This window comes from Amphiprion ocellaris, chromosome 8 (assembly GCF_022539595.1).
Source record: "Amphiprion ocellaris isolate individual 3 ecotype Okinawa chromosome 8, ASM2253959v1, whole genome shotgun sequence".
Lineage (NCBI taxonomy): Eukaryota > Metazoa > Chordata > Actinopteri > Pomacentridae > Amphiprion > Amphiprion ocellaris.
The window spans coordinates 2,621,838-2,639,303 of NC_072773.1; the positions used below are offsets into that span (position 1 = coordinate 2,621,838).

At 34.2% G+C, this 17,466-nt stretch overlaps 1 protein-coding gene across 1 annotated transcript in view; it reads right to left on the bottom strand.

Moving 5' to 3' along the window:
* cables2b (Cdk5 and Abl enzyme substrate 2b) overlaps positions 1 to 14,536 on the bottom strand; it is a 59,588-nt gene extending 45,052 nt beyond the window's left edge. Inside the window, exon 1 of the mRNA XM_023281695.3 lies at positions 13,929 to 14,536. Within this exon, the coding sequence (XP_023137463.1) occupies positions 13,929 to 14,470 (542 nt within the window). The 5' untranslated portion in view covers positions 14,471 to 14,536. The remainder of the gene's footprint in view (positions 1 to 13,928) is intronic.
* Between the last annotated feature and the right edge of the window lie 2,930 nt (positions 14,537 to 17,466).

The window sequence follows — 17,466 nt, forward strand, 5'->3', positions numbered from 1 at the left end:
ATTTGCTATATCTGTAATTTAACAACATAGGGAAAGCTTAGAGATAAAACAAAAATACATATATATTTCTTACAAAAATGATGTATATTTCTTAATATACATATTTTTTCTTTTAAATAACAACAAATATCTGTAAAATAATAACATTGTTGCTGATTTATATACAGTAAAAATAACGTAATTTTACAGTCAAATGTTGTAAAAGAACAAATTACCATTTATACCAATAAAGGCTTTTTAAGGGGCATTAATTACCTGTTTTTTTTTTGTTTTTTTTAATTTATTTTATTTTTATTTTTTTGTAAAATAAATGCACCCTTTTTCACACCGAATTCATGAGATTTTATCAGGTTTTTTTTTTTTTACTGAAACAGGGAAAATGTGTAAAATAATAGTTAAAAAAATATTTATTTTTCAGTTCTTTCAAATAACAGCAGGGATCTGTAAAATAATATTTTTTCCTGATTTAAACACAGCAAAAATTATGTCATTTTTACAAACAAATGTACTCTTTCTAAAAATGCAAATTTTGCCTGTTTTTTTTTACAGATAACATATAAATTAATTTTTCTGTGATTTTACTAGATATGTTTTTGACATTAAACAAAACTGAGAACATCTGTAAAAATAAATTTTTCAAGATATTTTGGATAAAATCTGTTGCTCTACCTGTGACTCCAGCACTCCTGCTCAGTCTGCAAATTGTTTCTTTATACTTACTTATTTTTAGTTATGTGTGAATTACTTTCTTTGCATGTTTTTCATTGTTGTGTTAATATCATGCATCTTGATAAACAGGTTAAAGTAGTTTTAATTAAAACTGGTCATTAATAATGATCAATAATCATCAATACTGACTAAAATTAGACGTGCTGTGGTGGTAAAAATCCAACATAAATAATAATAAAAGCTGCACATGTTCTTGTGTGTCGAGGGTGTGGAGGTTTTCATGTTTAGGCAAACACACACAGATGATGTCAGTGTGTGTGTGTGTGTGTGTGTGTGTACGTCTGTGTGTGTGTGTGTGTGTGTGTGTGTGTGTGTGTGTGTGTGTGTGTGTGTGTGTAGTCTGGGTGCGTCCAACTTTGAACTAATCAGTGTTTTTGCTGAATCTGATAAGTTCACGGCTTTGGGCAACTTAGCGGCGCACAAACACTGACTCAGTTTTGTGTGTGTGTGTGTGTGTGTGTGTGTGTGTGTGTGTGTGTGTGTGTGTGCGTGTGTGTCACAGTATGTCTGCTGGTACATGTGCTGACTGATCCACCACTCAGATGTTGCTGCGTCAGTAGACAAAACATCTTCGCCGGGAGTCATTCCAGGGTTGTTTTGGCCAGAAAAAGTTCTACATTTTGATGATAAACGCAGATTTGAGCATCAGCTTTTAATATTTCCATCAGTGCATGTGTGAGGTGTGAGGTGTAAGGAAAAAGAAAGTGAAAAAGAAATGAGGAACCGGGTCGAGTTTGAGCGACCAAACCCAACAATCTGCTGAGAGAAAACAAAGGAGGGACTCCAAGAAAGAACAGATGCATAAAAATTTAAAAAACTGGCAGAAGAAGCAAAACACTCACTATCAGGTAAATTTACTACAGGAAGTAGACAGTTGGAGGGACTGGAAATGTGAATTTTGATCTTCTTAAACCTCAGACTGCCCCAAACATGACTTTGTTAGTCTGTTGTTTGATAGAACTTCCTCTAAATGTGACTTTTAGGGGTCTACTGGACACAAAGAAGTAGAAAATAACTCAAAAACATCAGTTTAGATCAAGAAAAACAACATACTCCCACTGTGCTCCTGTTTTTTGATAGTTTATGTTAGATTCTACATATTTGCTCTCTGCAGGATTGAATGCATAAACTGCATATTGGGTAAAAAAAATCTATTTAAATCATTTTTTCTGTTATTTCACAGCTGCAACAGATGATGGACTCTAATGTGATGTGATGTACATTGAAAATAGATTTTAAAACATTGATGAAAATCAATTCATGTGATTAGTAACAACATTATTTACAGTTTAAAGTACACTTATTATTTTTATATTCAGCATGTAAACTCAGATTTTTTGGTGATTTCACTTGATATAAACATAACATTTTCTTCAAATAACAACAAATACCATTAAAATAGTATTTTAAACTTATTTTACTGCATTTTACAACTGAAAAATAGATAAAAATGAATTAATGTGGTTAATAACATTATTTATAGTTTTATGTACCCCGTACTAAATATTATTTGCCATATCTGTGATTTAAAAAAACAGGCAAAATCTGTTTACAGCTTAAAAATATTTAATATTTTTCAATTCTTCATATACAAAACATTTTCTTCAAATACCAACAAAAATTGGAAAAATTTTACAATTTTTTGCTGATTTAAATACAGTAAAAAATTATCTAATTTCACTGTTTTTACTGGTATTTCACAGCTGAAAATAAGCAAAAATGAATTAATGTGATTAGTAACAACATTATTTACACTTTTATGAACACTACTTTTATATTCAACAATTAATATTTTTTCCAGATTTTACTAGATATAAACAGAATATTTCCTTCAAATACAACAAATACAGGAAAAACAAGGTGTTTTGCTTATTTAGATACAGCAGAAATAATGCAATTTTATGGTTTTTACTGGTATTTCACAGCTGAAAAATAAATCAAAATTAATTAATGTGATTAACGTGGGTAAAAAAATCAATTGTGATGAATAACATTATTTACAGTTTTATGCACACTTTTTTACAGTCAACATGTAAATGTATATTTTTTTCAAATAAGACAAATATCAGAAAAATAGTATTATTGCTTTAAATAGAGCAACAAATTAATAAAAACATAATTATATTAAGGAGAACAGTGGTGCTCCTGCTTTTGTACAGTTGAAGTTTGATTATACATCTGCTGAATGTGTGTTAATGTTCACAGATTTGAGGATTTAATGGATAAACTGAACATTCTGCAACATTTCCACTTTGTTTTTTCTGTAATTTCACAGCTGAAAAGAGCTGCTGGAGTCTACAGTCTATAAAAATGAACGATGTGATTAATAAAAACAGGATTAAAATGGTGGGAATCTGTCATTTTCACAGCTTCTTCCTGTAAAAGCTGAGTGTGTGTGAAGGCTTTCTCATGCAGCGGTTGTTTACTGAGGAGCTGAGTCATGCTGACCCTCTCCGACTCTTCCTCTTTCTCTTTTATTTCCATGTTTGTCATCCCGCTGCCAATAAAAGAATCTTAAATGCAGGAATCCAGCGTTACATACGAACGAAGAGAGTCTCCTCGGGCCGACGTCAGCAGAGGAAACCTTAATCCAAACCAGGAACAACCTCCTCAGTCAGAGTTTCCAGCAGCTGACGTCAGTGGAAGTCCTGACCTGTCCAGCAGGAAGTTCATCCAGCTGACCGAGGCCTCACCTGGCTCACAGGTAGGTCAGGTGAGTTCTACAGCGCCTAAAATTAACCTACCGAGTCCAACGCAGATTAAACCTTTCAAAAAAACTCTTGTGTTTTTTCAGTGAGCAAACTGTAGCTGCTGACAGAAGGAAAATATTAGACCCAGCACATGATCCTGAGAATATTAGTCACAGCAATCATTTCTCTGCTCTTCATTCTGAACACTTTATTCTGCTCTGGTTCAGGAAAATAACGCTTTTTAATGTGGACTCATCTACAGTAGTGGCCTGTTTTCTTCTTCATACTTTTTTCCTGAGATTTTACTAACAAAACATTGAACATTTCTTCATAATTCAGTTCCTAATACACAGAATTTCTCTTAAATAACAGCAAATATAAGGTTAGAAGATTGGAATGTTTAAAAACTATAAAAATGATGAAAATAACGGCAAATATCTGTAAAATAATGAGATTTTTACTGATATAAATACAGTAAAAAAAAAAGTATGGATTTATGGTCACACACAAAATAACAAACAAAAAATACAGAGATTTTTAATGTAGACATTATTTATAGTCTTGGCATAATTTTTCTTTTTTACTGTCAACCTGTGAATTAATATATTTTCCCGTGATTTTACTAAATATTTTTAATTTAACAAAATTGGGAAAATCTGATCAATCTGCTCAATATTCAGTTCTTAATATATATTATTTTACCTTCAAATAACTACAATTATCCTTAAAAAATGATATTTTCAGTAGTAATTTTATGATCACACAAAAAAATTACTATCTGAAAAAAATACAGATGTTTTATGTGGACAATATTTACAGTTTTGACCTTTAATTTTCTTAGTATTCCTTTCTTTCTTTTTTTCCTGTGGCTTTATTAAATATATTTAATTTAACAAAACTGGGAAAATCTGTTCAATATTCAGTTCTTAATATATATAATTCCTCCTTCAAACAATGGCAAATATCCGCAAAATAATTCGATTTTTTACTGATATAAATACAGTAAAAAAGTATGGATTTATGGTCACACAACAAAATAATAAATGAAAAGATTTTGTTGTGGACATTTTGTACAATATTGGCTTAATTTTTCTGTTTTACTGTCAACATGTGAATTAATATATTTTCTGTTGTTTTACTAAATATCTTTAATAAAACAGGGAAAATCTGCTCAATAGTCAGTTCTTAATATATATAATTTTTCCTTCAAATAACAACAAATATCTATAAAGTAATTATGTAATTACTCATATAAATACAGTAAACCAGTGTCAAGTGTTGAATTGCCATTTGTGAAAATACAGATGTTTTATGTGGACATTATTTACAGTTTTGGCCTGTCTTTTTCTTAATACTTTTTTCCCTTTCTTTCTTTTTTCCTGTGAGTTTACTAAATATGTTTAATTTAACAAAACTGGAAAAAATCTGCTCAATATACAGTTCTTAACACATGGAAATTTTCTTTCCAATAATGGAAAATATCTGAAAAAAATTAAAATTTTTTAAAAACTTATTGTATTGTTACAACACAAACACTGCTGCATTGTTTACACATTAATTTTCTGCCATTTGTTTAATTGTTTCAGCAGTAATGAGTTCCTGCATCAGTGGAAAGTTTATCTGTGTCCTGGAGATCCTGTTCAGAAACTCAGAAAAGAAAACAAACTGAGTGAAGTGTTCAGTTTGTTCAGTTGAAGCGCTGCTGCTACTCAGGAGGTGATTAACCTTAAAGTTTACTCTCAGGTTAATTATTCAGGAAACGGACGGGACAGGATTTAATTGCATTAAACCAGAGTCAACAGACGATAAGAAGTCTGATTCTGGGAGAAACTCTGACATCAGCATGCCAGACTCCTGTAGTTTGTTCCTCATGTCTGCTTGATGATACCAGCTGGAGGCTATGTGAGCTAACGCTAGCTTCATGCACCCAAACCTCAAACCCAACTGTAGACGGTGAACTTGTGGATTTGGTCATTATAAGCCTCAGAATGCTCAAGAAGTAGAACGCTAAACTAGTGGAGTCCTTAGAAGCATCAAGGAGAACTTGCTGGGAAAATTACAACCTGCTGAGAGGCCAAAATATCTTTAAGTAAGGCAATAAAACGATAGTGATACGCACTAGCGATGCACACTTTCCTCACACACACAACAAAATCTCTGTTTGTAAAAAACATAGATTTTTAATGTGGACATTATTTCGTGTGGGCCTAATTTTTCTGTTCTACTGTCAACATGTAGACTAATACATTTTCTGTTGTTTTACTAAACATTTAACAAAACAGAGAAAATCTGCTCAGTATTCAGTTCTTTATATATATATATATATATATATATATATATATATATATATATATATATATATATATATATATATATATATATATATATATATATAAAGTTGCCTTCAAATATCAGCAAATATCTGTAAAATAGTGATATTTTCTGCAGATGGAAAGACAGTAAAAAAAATAAATTTAATTTTATGGTCACAACACAATCACAGTTAGTCAAAAATACAGATGTTTTATGTTGACATTATTTCATGTGGGCCTAATGTTTCTGTTTTACTGTCAACATGTAAATTAATACTTTTTCTGTGATCTTACTAAATATCTTTAACAAAACAGGGAAAATCTGTTCAAAATTCTTGCACTTAACATGCAGAATTTTTCCTTCAAATAACGGCAAATATAAAATGTAAAATAATGACATTTTTACTAATATAAATACAGTAAAACAGTGCCAAGTGTTGAATTACCATTTTTAAAGTACAGATGTTTCATGTGGACATTATTTACAGTTTTGGATTGTTTTTTTTTTTTTTTTGCAGTCAACATGTAAATTAATACTTTTATTTCTTTCTTTTCCTGTTATTTTACTAAATATATCAAATTTAATTGGGAAAATCTGCTCAATATTTAGCTCTTAACATGTAAAATTTTTCCTTCAAATAACAGCAAATATCTATAAAATAATGATATTTTTACTGATACAACTACAGTAAAACTGTCAAGTGTTGAATTGTCATTTTTAAAGTACAGATATTTTATGTGGACATTATTCACAGTTTTATTCTGCATCATTCGAGTCGCTAACTCAAGTTTTAATGCTAAAGCAATCTGCAGATTCAGGGCATCTTAAATAAGATTCCACTGAGGGAAACAGATTAGAATGGAAGAAAAGGAGAGCAGTGAGCAGTATCAGGTCAGAGCAGATATTCTGGCTGAGGTTTAAAAAAAAGTTGCATCGCTGCATCTTTAACCGTGCATGACACACACACACACACACACACACACACACACACACACACACACACACACACACACACACACACACACACACACACACACACACACACACACACACACACACAGATCCACAGCAACATAACTGACAGGCCGCCAAACGCACACAGACAGCAAACGCTGTAGAAAAGTGCCATCCTCGTTTCTCTAATGAATTCATGTTCGGCTAAATTACTTTCAAAGCCCCTCAGAGACTCTCTGATGCTTCTATCTTTGTGAGGACCAGCATGGATTAAAGACCTTCAGAATAAAGGTGAGCTGTGTGGAGGTTACATTAAGGATTAAACATGAATTCTATCATCACACCTTGAACGCAGCACTAACATGTGTGTTTCTGTCTCCGTCCTCCAGAGTGTTTTGTAGCTTTTTGCCAAACTCATGAATGTTTAATGTCCAGTTTAGTCAAAAATCTCATTGTCCCAAATTCTACAAACGGATATAAAACAATCCTGCTCGTCTCCTCAACTGTGAATTCCCTTGATGCCTTTTTCTAGCATTTCTTTCACACGTGAAATCATCCTTTTCTATTCAGACTGCCTGGATATCAGCTGGATGTGTACAAATGGGAGAAAAGTTTAAACTGTTTCTGTGTCTTTAATCCAGTGCAATATTTGCATCATTAATATACATATTTTTTCTATTTAACAGCAGGAAATATCTGTAAAATAGTAAGATTTTTGCTGATGTAAATGCAGTAAAAATTTTAGAACTTTGCAGTCAAATGCTGTAAAAGAACGAATGACCATTTGTGAAAATAAGCTTTTACAGTTTGGGCCTTTTTTTAAGGGTTTATGTGTAAATTAATACTATTTTTGTGTGATCTTTAATGGAAATAACAGTTGAAGAAACAACTTCCCTTTTTTTAAAATCTTTTTTTCATTTATTTTTTGTTAGCTACTATTTGCAATTTAATAAAACAGCAAAAGGTCTGTAAAATAACAGTAAATTGTTAAAAATATTTTTTATTATTATAATTAAGTCTTATTATAATAACGGAAAATATCTGTATATATCTAAAATGTTGCAAAACACCAAAAAACAATTTGTAATTTTCTTTATTTTTATTTATTAATTCATTTTTCTATATGGGTATTATTTATAGTTCTGGCCTGTTTGTTAACATTAAATAAATTAATTAATGAATTAATTATTTATTGCTAGTTATTAACTATTTTAACAAAATGGGAAAATCCTTTAAACAATAAATTGTAAAATAACAGTGAATTGTTAAAATTTTTGATAACTAATCCATTAGAATTATAATAATGGGAAATATCTGCATAAATCTTAAATGTTGTAAAAGCCCAAAATACTATTTCTAATTTATTATATTTTATGTGCATATTCTTGATAGTCCCAGCCTGTTTATTGAGATAACATGTAAATTAATACTTTTTTCTAGTTATTAACTGTAATTTAACAAAATGGGAAAAATTTGTAAAATAATAATTAATTGTAAAATAACAGTAAATTGTAAAAAAAAAATCAATATATATAATTAATTAATTATACTTATGACATCTGTATATAACTAAAATCTAAAATATCTAAAAATGTAACAGTATCTGAAATTTTAAAAATTTCGTTTTATGTGGGTTTTATTTATAGTTCTGGCCTGTTGATTGAGATAACATGTAATGTAAAACTTCTTGCCTTTTTTGCTAGTTATTATCTGTAATTTAACAAAACAGGAAAAATCTGTAAAATAACAGCAGTTTTACTATCAAACTATAATACATCCCAGATTACTGAAGCTAAAAAAAAATGTTGTTTTTTGAGCAATTCTGGACAATTTCCACGAGCTTTTGGACATTTTGGTGGGAGTCATTTTAGATAATTTCTAACTCATTTAGGATAAAACTTCAGACCATTATAGACATGTTTTTGTTATTTTGGTCAGCTTTTGGCCAAAATGAAAAATGGATTTTGAATCCAATTTTTAATCAGAGGAGGAAAATGTTTTGTTTTTAAAAAAAAATCTAAAATCTGCTAAAAACAACTTCCATTTCCCATTCCATTTTTATGGCATTGTGGACCCTGTATGCAAACTATGTGTTACAGAAAGTCACATCCCCTACTATCTAAACTATTTATAAAAGTATGCTAACAATTACAAGTATTGTAATAACACACGACTGGAAGCCAGCAGATGCAGATTCACTAAACTGAGATGCAGATTCCCCAGAAGCAGAACATTTTTCTGAACCCAGGAAGGACTGAACCTCTGTCCAGCTGCAGTTAAAGCTTCAGTCCTGAGTCAGTGTGTATTTCCTGTTAGACTGCTCACTCTGCAGGCTAATGAAGCTCGGCTAGCCGGCTGTTAGCTGCCTGGCAGGACTTCACACAGCGATCGGACAGGGAGGCTAAACAGAGCGTGACTGATGATCAGATGTGACAACGGACGACTTCATCGCACTAGGAAGTGTTTAGCTCAAACTCAACACAGGAAATCCACGAGTCGTTCAGCTCCAAACGCTCTCAGTCTGTAAGATCAAACTTTAATGACCTACATGGAAACCAGGGTTCCTGCTGCAGAGTGCTGAAAGTGGCTCAGCATTTATGAATAATTACTGCAATAATTCACAGACAGCATTACCGTAGCAGCTTCTGTTAAGAGGCACCACAAAGCTGGAGTTTAGCACAAAATGTACAAGAAAAAATAATTAGCTGCAATACTAAATCAGAACATGCATGGATCCTGGTTTTAGGAAATTTTAATGGTCTTTTTCTGACGCTTGAAACTGTCAAATTAATTAGTGATTAGAATAACTGAGAGTTTTTATATTTTTAACTGAATAGATACCAAGAAGCCTTTAAGTTTCCTCTATTTTTGAGGTACTAATTGTGAGACAATTTCATCTTTAAAGCTGTATTATACACATAAAAATCAGTGATATATCTAATTCAGTGCTGAAATAATTTAATATGTGAACATGATCTTCAATTCTAACTATTTATTGAGCAAAAATGCTAAACATGCTCTGGTTCCAGCCTCTCAAACGCAGGTTTTCTTGCTTTAGCATCACCATAAACTCAATATTTTGGGGTTTGGACCTTTGGGTGGACAAAACAAACCACTTAAAAGCATCATAATGGGTTCTGGGAAACTGTGTCAGCCATTATTCACCATCTTCTGACATTTCATGAACCAAATAACCAAAAAACATCTAAAAAAAACAAAAAACAAAACATAAAATCATTTTATAGAAAGAAATTAGCTGCAAATTGACATTTTTGTCCTCAGATTACACTCTACCTGTCACAATACACTGCTAAATTATGCTCCTTATTAATAATACTGACAACAGCCACCTTGGTATGAAATATGGGATGTGCTGCATCAAATACAGCAATTAGCAGCATCTTTTCTTCTATTTATTGAGCAAAAATACTGAACATGCTCTGGTTCCAACCTCTAAAACGCTGCTTTTCTTACCTTAGCATCACTGTAAACTGAAGATTTTGTGGTTTGGACCTTTACGCGGACAAAACTAACGATTTAAAAGCATCATAATGGGTTTAGGGAAATTGTTTGGCCATTTTTCACAATCTTCTGAAATTTTATGAACCAAATAACCAACAAATGTCTCAAAAAATTCTCTTTCAAAGCTAAAATCAATTTATAGAAAAAAAATAGCTGCAAATTGACATTTTTGTATTCAGACTGCACACTCTACCTGTCACAATCTAATGTTAAATGATGCTGCTTATTAATAACACTGACAACAACCCTCTCAGCATGAAATACTGGATGTGCTGCATCACATGAAGCAATTAGCAGCATCTTTTCTTCTATTTATTGAGCAAAAATACTCAACATGCTCTGGGTCCAGTCTCTAAAATGCTGCTTTTCTCATCTTAGCATCACTGTAAACTCAATATTTTGGGGTTTGGACCTTTACACGGACAAAACAAACGATCATCAACAAGCATCACAGTGTTTTCTGGGAAATAGTGTCGGCCATTTTTTTTTACCATATTCTGACACTTTATGAACCAAAAAATCAACAAACACCTAAAAAAAATGGCACCATCAAAGCTAAAATCAAGTTATAGAAAAAAATGAGCTGCAAATTAACATTTTTATCTTCAGACTGCTAAATGATGCTTCTCATTAATAACACTGACAACAACCATCAAATTCTTTCTTCTAACCATTTATTGAGCAAAAATGCAGAACATGCTTTGGTTCCAGCCTCACTGGAAAAATGAACATTTTTATCCTCACATTGCACACCCCACCAGTCACAATCCAACGCTAAATTGTGCTCCTTATTAATAACACCAACAGCAACCATCTCAGCATGAAATGCTGTTTGTGCCGCATCAGATGAAATGAAGTGAGGCAGCAGGAGCTGCAGATGACGGCTGGCGGCTGAGGCAGCAGTCTGACTGATGAGCTATTAACTGCTGCTAATTTGCAGCCTGTTGTTAGGTGTAAATAGGTTAAGCTGCGTTTATGGCTGACATTCTGTGGGTTTTGATTCCCTGCCAACAGGATGACAGAGCCGATCCATCCGTCAGCGCTCATGCAGCCACAGCATGTCTCAACCGCTGCTGCTCTCCATCACTCACTGCACAGGGAAACGACATTCTTCTAGTTCACACTCAGATATTCATCTCTTATCCCGTTTCCTTTTCCCCACCCCGCATCTAATTCCTCCGTCTCTCTGCAGTGGAAGCTCATCCAGAGTTACTGTAGTAAACACATTGATTCGGGTTACTGTGTCACCTAAAACGTTGTCTGTTTGTGGTTTTTAACCGTTCTCTGGTTCACTTCCTGTCAACAAAACCACCAGATGCTGGAGGTGGCTGCTACTTTTAAAATGACATTTGTAATTAGACAGTAAATGCTGCCAAATTTAAGTTATTAATAAAACTGAGAATAAACCCACTGAAAAATATACACTAATAAATGTGTTTTTCACAGATCAATAGCTTGAAAAAATACAAAGTTCAGTCTTTGTGGATTTGAAACCTGACATTCAGTCCAAGTTCTTTATTAAATGCTAAATGCTAGTTTGATGTTTGGATAAAATAAACTAGAAGAAGGAAACAAAACTTTAAACACAAAAAGTAAAAACTAGAGCCCAACTAATATTACAGCTTGAAAACATTCTCACTGATTATTATCACAGGTTGTACACTACCGTTGAAAAGTTTGGGGTCACTCAGACAGTTTCATGTTTTCCATGAAAACTCCCACTTTTATTCATGTGCTAACATAACTGCACAAGGGTTTTCTAATCATCAATGAGCCTTTCAACACCATTAGCTAACACAATGTAGCATTAGAACACAGGAGTGATGGTTGCTGGAAATGTTCCTCTGTACCCCTATGGAGATATTCCATTAAAAATCAGCTGTTTCCAGCTAGAATAGTCATTTACCACATTAACAATGTCTACACTGGATTTATCATTCATTTAATGTTATCTTCACTGAAAAAAAACTGCTTTTCTTTCAAAAACATGGACATTTGTAAGTGACCCCAAATTTTTGACTGGTAGTGCATATTGTCTGATATGTGCCAATATGATGTTTTTGGTCCTTTTTTTTTTTTTTTACAGAACATAAAGCACAAAAAGAAAGAGGAATGTTGCCATCACATGTTGTCATTTCTCCAGCTCTGAAACCATTTAAATCACCTGTCTGCAGCACATGTAGCAGAGCATGAGCGTAGTCAAAGGGTTAGCTGCTGGCTAGCTAGTTTGGGAAATATGTCGCTGCAAAGTAGAACTTCAAATTAGGATCAATTTCTGGCAGTTATTTTAATAATCAATATTACACAAGCTTAGCCAGCTTCCCTGCTACACTAATAGCACCTAAATAATAGGAATAGTTGCTGTCAGCACCAACGGAGCTAGGCTAAGGCTATCGCTAAGAGGTTTGCTATAGGGTCTGTGGCCAACGATATCAAAAGTGCCATAAACTCGTCTTATAAAGTCAGAGTAACTGATAATTTGCTCTGATTGACAAAAACTGTACGAGAAGCACAAACCGTCAACACAAATCAGGACGTTAGCTTCTTTCACAGCGAAAGGCTACGCTAACGGCTAACAGCTAAGCTGGAAGGCAGCTACAGATTAAACATTAAACAGAATCTGGAAAATAACTAATAATGGTATATAATCTGGACATAATGGGTAAAAAAAAGTGATTAAACAGTAAAAATGTTAAAAGATCTAACTGCGAATTTTGTTGTTATTGAATTTGTAAGGATTATTGTTTTCTCAATTAATCAACTTGTTGTTTGTAGTAGTATAGAATGCCATAAAAAGATTAAAAAATAAATAAAGATGTAAATCAGTGTTTCCCAAATCCAAAGAAATTGAGTTAGTTATAGAGGAGTTAAAAAAAAAACCAGAAAACCTTGGAATTTCTAAAGCTGAACTCAAAGAATTTGAACCTTTCAATCGATTATCAAAATAATTGTTAATTAACTTAATTGTTCAAAATGACTGGACTAATTTTTGCAGCTCTATCGGAAAACTAGTATCTCTAGTATGTTCCCTTTTAAATGCATCTTTAACTCATATATTATCGAGATCAGAAATGTTTACTCCCTAAAAAATTAGTGTCAGCACCAAAAATGATGGGGCTTAATCAAACTACATGGATTAGTGTTGTATATTTAATTCTTCAGATACAACTATAACTTTTAAAGTCCTACTTTTGTGTGGAGTATTTTGAATACAAGCACATTTTCTCTACAAAACTCACAACTAAAAAGTGCTCAAAAGCCTTTAAAACATTCACTGAGGATCTTTGCCTGAACAAAATTACAAGAGTCATTATTCTACAGAATCTTGAGATTGTCTTGCAGATACAAACAGATAAAACTATAAATACTCCAAACCAACACTTCCCAGAGTGAACAGAGTCAGTGTTTGTCATGTTTTTCACAGCATCTTCCTCTGAGTTCACTTTTAGCCTGAAGGCTGCTGAGAAACGTTGCATCACGACCACTGACACTTCCTTTAATTTATAGACTGAATTATCTCTTTAAATTCATCTGGAGGCACTAAACACAACACGGAATCAAATCCAAACCCGTCAAACTGAGAGCAAGATAAACTAGTTTGGAATGAAGTTTCTCTCTGAACTTTAAGGGGAAAAACCAGCCACCAAAACAAGCCAACTCAGCCCAGTTTCTGGCTCAGTGAGACCCGCTGATTGAACAGACACCCGCCGTGTTTCTAACCTGTGTCTGGGCTCCGAGGACACCGAGTTGCAGCTCTGGACCGACAGCAGCGTGGAGGACTTCCGCGGTCCCAGCGGCGACGGCAGCAGGCTGGTGTTGGAGGTGGACGGGGAGAGCAGGTTGCTGTCCCCGGGAGAGGAGAGCGAGCCTCGGCGGCACCCCAGCAGCACCTCGGCGCTCCCCACGTCGTTGTAGCCCGAGTCCGACGGCAGGACCAGGATAGGCGGCACGTTCAGGGGCGCCGTCCTCGGTGCCGCGGACACGCCGGAGAACGTCCCGTAGCTGCTTTTGTTGCCGGGCTCCGGACATCCAGCGGCCGCCGCGGAGCCGGCTCCCTCCGGTTCGGCGTCTTTGTGGTTCTCGGCCGGATTACTCTGGACCGGCCGCCCGTCCAGGGAGATGTTACTGAGGAACAAAAGAGCGGCTTGTCTCCGGCGGGAGTTCTCCCGGTTCCTGCGGCTGTGCTCCCGGCCGGTGTGCGGTTTCTTGCCGTTAACGGCGGCCGTCACCGCGGCGCTGTGGCCGCAGGCAGCAGCCGCCATCGTCTCCGTCCCACCGAGGAAGTAACCGGAGGATCGGCTCGAGACCCGCAACTGTCAAATCCCTTTTACCCGGCGCGAGACCGTTCTACGCCCTCCTGCGCTGTGATTGGTCCGGAGGGGGATACGCGATGACGTATACAAGCCGGAGACGTAAGGCAGGAGCTTAGGCACGTTGTAAACAGAACAGAACATAGTGATCAGACGTGGTTGTATGTACATCAGTAGTAATAATAATAATAATAATAATAATAATAATAATAATAATAATAATAATAATAATAATAATAATAATAATAATAATAATAATAATAATAATAATAATAATAATAATAATAATAATAATAAGAATATGTTAAAAAAATTATAAAATAAGGTTTAAAAAAGCTTAAAATTGAGTAAATAACTGTGGTGCAGATATGTTTAAAAATATCACGTAGACCACTGTAAACAGAACACAACATACTGTTTGAAATCCAGAACATATGTAGCTGAATGTACATAAGTGTTATTATTATTATTATTATTATTATTATTAGTAGTAGTAGTAGTAGTAGCAGTAGTAGTAGTAGTATTACTACTAATAATAATAACAAAAACAAAAAAATAATAAAAGAGATACAAAAGATACAATAAAATGGGAAAAAAAAACTCAAATTGAGTGAATAAAGGTGATGCAGACACATTCAAAAAATATGTTGGAGTTTGGGAATTTTGTTAAAAGAAAAGAACATATTATTAAAGATCCCAAACAGAAGTTGTTGGATGTACATCACTAATAATAATAATAATAAAAATAAAAATAATAATTTACGTAGTAAATAAATAGCAACAAATGCAATAAAATAGAAAATTATTAAAAAATTATTACAATTGTGTGAATAAAGGTGGTGCAGACAAGTTTAATCAGAATCCAGGCAGTTTAGACGATAAATTCATAAAACTGGGATGGAGTTTGTGTACACTGTAAAAAGAAGAGCTCTGGCACAGTGCAAACAAAACACAACATACAGTTAAAGATACTGAACAAACAAGGTTGAATGTACATCAGTAATGATAATAATAATAATAATAATAATAATAATAATAATAATAATAATAAATATTGTTTCGTATTATTGTAATATTTTAAAAAAACAATAATTATTGTTGTTATGTTAACCTTTTTAATAAACATTTTAACTGCAATTTTGTAAACAATATACTTTTATTTAGAGAATGTTCCTTCAAAAATACAGATAACTAGAAAATTTGCAGAAAAAACAATATAAATTTACATGTTAAATGTAAAAACATAGGTCAAAACTTTAATGAAGATCAATCATAAAAACTGTATTTTTTTTTAACAAATAGTGATTTTTGGTCTTTATTTATGCATAATAAAATTAGCCAATTATAATGATAACAATAATAACTTAATATTAATTTCATAAGTTATAATAACAATTAAGTATTATTATAATATAATCATATAAAATATGTGAAAATATGGAATAAAATGAATACAATTTAAGACAATTTCTAATAAAATTACAGGCACTTTATACCAGATATAATTTTTTGAAATGTAGTGTAGCATTGTTATTATTTCATAAGACATGACCAAGTTTTTCAGCTATATTTGCAGCAGTGGTGAAGATTATGTACAATGCTTTGTCTTGCAAAACAGCAACATTAAAATGATCAAATAAAGGTGAATAAATGTCGTCTCTGTGTTTTATTATCATTCAGCTAAAGGCTCCATATGGTTCCAGACTGGATGCTGTGATTTTTCCAGCAGAGTCTTTGTGATTCTTCTGCTCATCTCTGGACTATCAGGCTGCTGAGGCTTTAGCTGCTGCAGCTTTGATCGTTTGTTATGAAACATCCGTGGATTTTCTCTGCGCTGATCCCTGCGGTGACTCCGACGATGAGCTCAGCGAACCTGGCCAGTTTAGTAGGGCGACCGAGGAGCGTAGCATGACTGGTATTCTGCTAAATATAACCTGTAGGACGCAGCACACTGTAATCCCTGCAGGCTGGGAGGTTGTTACCAGGCACTGACCCCTAATGATCCAAGGCATCTTCACAGCAACCAATGAACTCCAGCTGACCTTCTAGCTCACAAAGAAAATCCAAAAGTGACTTCATTTGAATTCAGTTTGATCTCACTGGGAATTATTATTTTATTTCCATGATGTTACATCTTAATATGTATTATGGAGGCTCTGGTATAAGGGTGCAAAACAGAGAAAAATACCAGAAAATCATCCTTAATGATGTGCTGCAGCGGAAAGAGCTGAACTTAAACTGAATTATCTGGCTTGGTGTAGTTACTATTTAAAGTGCACTTATTTTTCTCATGTGTGCATAATATACTATATTGCAAGAATACACATTTGAGCTAGTAAAATATAGTGTGCATTGTATCACTAGCTGTGAGAGCTGTATTCACATACTTGGCACAAAGTCAGACATGTTTCCAGTGGGTGTTGGACTCCTCCAGGGCTGTCCCTTGTCTCCGATCCTGTTTGTGGTCTTCATGGACAGGATCTCAAGGCGCAGCCAGGGTGAGGAGGGTGTCTGGTTTGGGGACCTCAGGATCGCATCTCTGCTTTGTAGATGATGTGGTTCTGTTAGCTTCCTCAGACCTTCAGCAGCACTGGAGCGGTTTGCAGCCGAGTGTGAAGCAGCAGGGATGTGGGTCAGCACCTCCAAGTCTGAGGCCATGATTCTCTGCCGGAAACCAGTGGATTGCTCCTTCTGGGTTGGGGGGGAGTTGCTTCTCTAAGCGAAGGAGTTCAAGTATCTCGGGATCTTGTTCACGAGTGATGTGAAAATGGAGCGTGAGATAGACAGGAGGATTGGTGCAGCGTCAGCAGTAATGTGGGCGTTGTACCGAACCGTCATGGTGAAGAAGGAACTGAGCTGCAAGGTGAAACTCTCAATTTACCGTCCATCTACGTCCCAACCATCACCTATGGTCATGAGTTCTGGGTAGTGACCCAAAGAACAAGATC